Here is a 4,186-nt window from a genome sequence, read left to right as displayed (position 1 = left end):
CATCCCTTTCCACATCCCCATCCCAACCCCTTCCCCATCCCTTTGCACATTCCCCACCCTCCTGCTCCTCCCCATCCCCACCCGCACCCCGGTCCCCCTCTCACCCCCATCCCCGTCCGCGCCCTGTGCCCTCCGCACGCGCGTCGCCGCGCCGCTCGCGCTCACCAGTTGTTGCAGCCGTCGCCGCGGGCCGCGGTGTGGCCGGGCGGGTAGCGCTGCCCGCTGGGCAGGTGCAGGCAGCTGCATGCCCGCGGCTCCACGCACGCCGCCCCGCGCGCGTCCAGCACCCTGCCCGCCGTGCAGTAGCAGCCGGGCACGCAGCGCCAGGCGCAGAGCTGTGGCGGGGGACGTGAGCGCGGGGACGTGAGCGTGGGGACGTGAGCGCGGGGACGCGCGGGGACATGCGGGGACACGTGGGGACACTGTGGGGACACGTGGGGACACTGTGGGGACATGGGGACACGTGGGGACACGCGGAGACACGTGGGGACACGTGGGGACACGTGAGGACACGTGGGGACACCGTGGGGACACTGTGGGGACACGCGGGGACACGTGGGGACACTGTGGGGACACGCGGGGACAACGTGGGGACACGCGGGGACACGCGGRGACACGTGGGGACACGCGGGGACACGTGGGGACACCGTGGGGACACTGTGGGGACACGCGGGGACACGTGGGGACGCGCGGGGACACGTGGGGACACCGTGGGGACACCGTGGGGACACGCGGAGACACGTGGGGACACGCGGGGACACGTGGGGACACTGTGGGGACACCGTGGGGACACTGGGGACACGCGGGGACACGTGGGGACACGTGGGGACACGCGGGGACACGTGGGGACACCATGGGGACACCATGGGGACACGCGGGGACACGTGGGGACACGCGGGGACACCGCGGGAACACCATGGGGACACGCGGGGACACCATGGGGACACCATGGGGACACCATGGGGACACGCGGGGACACCGCGGGGACGCCGCGCTCACCGTGATGTCGTCGCAGGAGCGGGGGCAGCGCGGGCCGCAGCGGCTGTACGCGGAGCCCGGCACGGCGGCGCAGTCCGTGGCTGCGGGCGTTGCGGAGCGGGGTCAGCGCCTTGCACCGGCACCCGGCGCCGCGCCGCCCCGCCGCGCGCGCTCACCCGGGCACCCGTGGGCGTTGCAGGCCTCCACCTGCAGCGGGGCCCCCTCGCAGAAGTCGCCCTGGCCCTGCGGCGGGGGGCTGCTGCAGGCCCTGCTGCGGCTCCGCACGCCCTGCCCGCAGCTCCGGCTGCAGCCGCTCCAGGCGCTCCAGGCGCCCCAGCCGCCCGGCCCTGCACGGGGACAGGGACCCTCAGCCCCACGGCGTGTGGGGCGCGTGACCCCCGCCCCGTTCCTGCAGCCCCCCACCTCGTTTCTAAGCAAGCAAGGGAGGCGATGCATGTGCCCGCAGCTGGGCTCTGCAAGTGCAGGGATGATGCATGTGGACCATGCATGCATGGGCTATGATGCCCATGTCTGCAGCAGGGCCATGCATGCACGGGAGATGATGCATGAGCCCATAGCCAGGATGAGCATGCATGGGAGATGATGAGCATGCATGGGAGACGATGCATGTTCCTGCAGCAGGGACGTGCACGCAAGGAAGCCGATGCGTGTGCCCATGGCTGGACACTGCACGCACGGAGGATGATGCATGCACCCGTGGCCAGCACGTGCATGCCCGGGAGGTGATGCCGTGCCCGTGCAGCCCCTCGCCGCGCGGTGCAGCCCGCGGCACTCACGGGAGCAGGGCTCGAGGACGCAGGGGCGCTCGTCCGGCTGCGGCCCCGGCTCCGCGCAGGGCGCCGCCGTGCAGAAGCGGTACCGGCGCTGCAGCCCCGGCCCGCACGAGGCCGAGCACTCGCTCCAGGGCGTCCAGGGGGACCAGCGCCCGCTCCCTGCCGGGCAGCACCACAGGGATCACCGCGGCCGTGGCGGGGGACACCGCAATTCCCCCCGCACGGGGGCCGCTCCGCGCTCACCGTCACCGCACGCCGCCCGGGAGCAGTTGGCGATGCGCCCGGCGATGCAGGAGCTGCATGGGCAGAGCGGGCACGATGCATGGCGAGGCTCCGGCGGTGCCGACCCCGCCACGGCCGCACTCACCAGTTGTGGCAGCCGCGGGACACGGCGGCCCCGGGCGGGTAGAGCTCGCCCGCCACGGCGCAGGGGCACTCGGCCTCGGCCACGCACTCGCCGTTCTGCAGGGACACGCGGCGGCGGGTGGTGGCACGAGGGGTGTCCGTGGCGGGGGCACGGGGCCCGCGGCGCGGCGCTCACCAGCAGCGCAGCGCCCGGCGGGCAGAAGCAGCCCACGCGGCAGCTGCCGTTGGCGGCGGCGCTGGCGCTCAGCTCGGCGCAGGCGCCCGGCCCCTCGGCGCACTCCTTCCACACCTTGCCAGCAGGACAGGCGCCCGGCGCCGCGCCTAGGGGACGGACAGAGAGTTGGGGGTGCTGGGCTGCAAAGCACCGTGCACAGAGTGTGCAGAGCCGTGCACAGGGCGTGCAGGGCCACGCGCGGGTGTGCAGAGCAATGCACAGCATGCTGCGCCATGCACAGAGTGTGCAGAGCCATGCACAGGGCGTGCAGGGCCATGCACAAGTGTGCAGAGCAATGCACACCATGCTGCGCCATGCATAGAGTGTGCAGCACTGTGCACAGGGCGTGCAGGGCCACGCATGGGTGTGCAGAGCAATGCACAGCATGCTGCGCCATGCACAGAGTGTTCAGAGCCATGCACAGGGCGTGCAGGGCCATGCACAAGTGTGCAGAGCAATGCACAGCATGCTGCGCCATGCACAGAGTGTGCAGCACTGTGCACAGGGCGTGCAGGGCCATGTGCAGGTGTGCAGAGCAATGCACAGCATGCTGTGCCATGCACAGAGTGTGCAGCACTGTGCACAGGGCGTGCAGGGCCATGCACAAGTGTGCAGAGCAATGCACAGCATGCTGCGCCATGCACAGAGTGTGCAGAGCTGTGCACAGGGCGTGCAGGGCCGTGCACAAGTGTGCAGAGCAATGCACACCATGCTGCACCATGCACAGTGTGCAGAGCTGTGCACAGGGCATGCAGGGCCGTGCACAAGTGTGCAGAGCAATGCACATCATGCTGTGACATGCACAGCACATGAAGCACGTGCAGTGCCATGCATGGGGTGTGCAGGGCCATGTATGGGTGTGCAGAGCAATGCACAGCATGCTGTGCCATGCGCAGCACGTGCAGTGCCATGCAGCACCACACATCCCTGTCACCCCGGGATGTCCCCCTGCGCATCCCTGTCACGCCGCGATGTCCCCCGCTCCCGCAGCTCGCAGCAGGCCGGCCATCCGGGCTCACCGGGGCAGGCGGCGACGTTGCAGGGGCTGAACTGGAGGCCGGCGGGGCGGGCGCCGGGGCGCGTGCGGTTGCGGAAGCCGCCGCCGCAGGACACCGAGCACTCGGACCAGGGTCCCCACTCGGCTGCAGCACCTGCACACAGCGGCGCTCAGGATGTACCCGGGCACCCCCGTGCCCCCGTCCTCCCGCCCGCTCACCGCGGCACGGCTGCACAATGCAGAAATCCAGCTGGACGCGGGGGCCCGGGCAGTCGCGGCCCCCGGAGGCGTCGCGGTACCGCCGGCGCATGCCCACGTTGCAGCTGCGGCTGCAGGCGCTCCACGCCGTCCAGCCGCCCCAGCTGCAGTGCCCTGCGGGGCGGCAGGACCCGCTGCAGCCCGGGGCGCCCCGCTGCGCCCGCCCACCCCCTGCCCGCGCCGCGGCCGGGGCTCTGCCGCGGCCACACAGGGTACCTGGGCACGGCTCCGTGCCGCACACCATCCGCCCGGACGTGCAGGTGCTGCAAGCAACGCGGCACGGGTGAGCAGGGACAGGGCTGCTGGACACCCTGCTCGGGGAGCCCCTCGTGCCAAAGGAGACCCTGCACCCAGGGACCTCCTGCAACCAGGGACCCCTGCACCCGGGGGCCTCCTGCACCAGGGACCCCTGCAACCAGGGACCCCTGCACCCAGGGACCTCCTGCACCCGGGAACCTCCTGCACCCAGGGGCCTCCTGCACCCAGGGACTCCTGCACCCAGGGGCCTCCTGCACCCAGAGGCCTCCTGCACCCAGGGACCCCTGCACCCAGGGACCTCCTGCACCAGGGACCCCTGCA

General features: G+C 71.8%; 1 protein-coding gene across 1 annotated transcript in view; it reads right to left on the bottom strand.

The window, feature by feature from the left end:
- Positions 1-4,186, bottom strand: part of SSPO (SCO-spondin) — a gene marked incomplete at its 3' end in the record, with an annotated part of 56,026 nt that overhangs the window by 18,001 nt on the left and 33,839 nt on the right. The window contains 10 exon segments of the mRNA XM_026048938.1: positions 166-335; positions 1,000-1,079; positions 1,155-1,325; positions 1,776-1,927; positions 2,012-2,068; positions 2,140-2,234; positions 2,314-2,459; positions 3,372-3,503; positions 3,572-3,721; positions 3,824-3,870. Of these exon segments, the coding sequence (XP_025904723.1) occupies positions 166-335; positions 1,000-1,079; positions 1,155-1,325; positions 1,776-1,927; positions 2,012-2,068; positions 2,140-2,234; positions 2,314-2,459; positions 3,372-3,503; positions 3,572-3,721; positions 3,824-3,870 (1,200 nt within the window).

This window comes from Nothoprocta perdicaria, unplaced genomic scaffold (genome assembly GCF_003342845.1).
Source record: "Nothoprocta perdicaria isolate Ctin4 unplaced genomic scaffold, notPer1 scaffold_588, whole genome shotgun sequence".
In the NCBI taxonomy this organism is placed as follows: Eukaryota; Metazoa; Chordata; class Aves; order Tinamiformes; family Tinamidae; genus Nothoprocta; species Nothoprocta perdicaria.
Note: the sequence above shows the minus strand (reverse complement) of the source record. Positions and strands in the feature narration are given on the sequence as shown.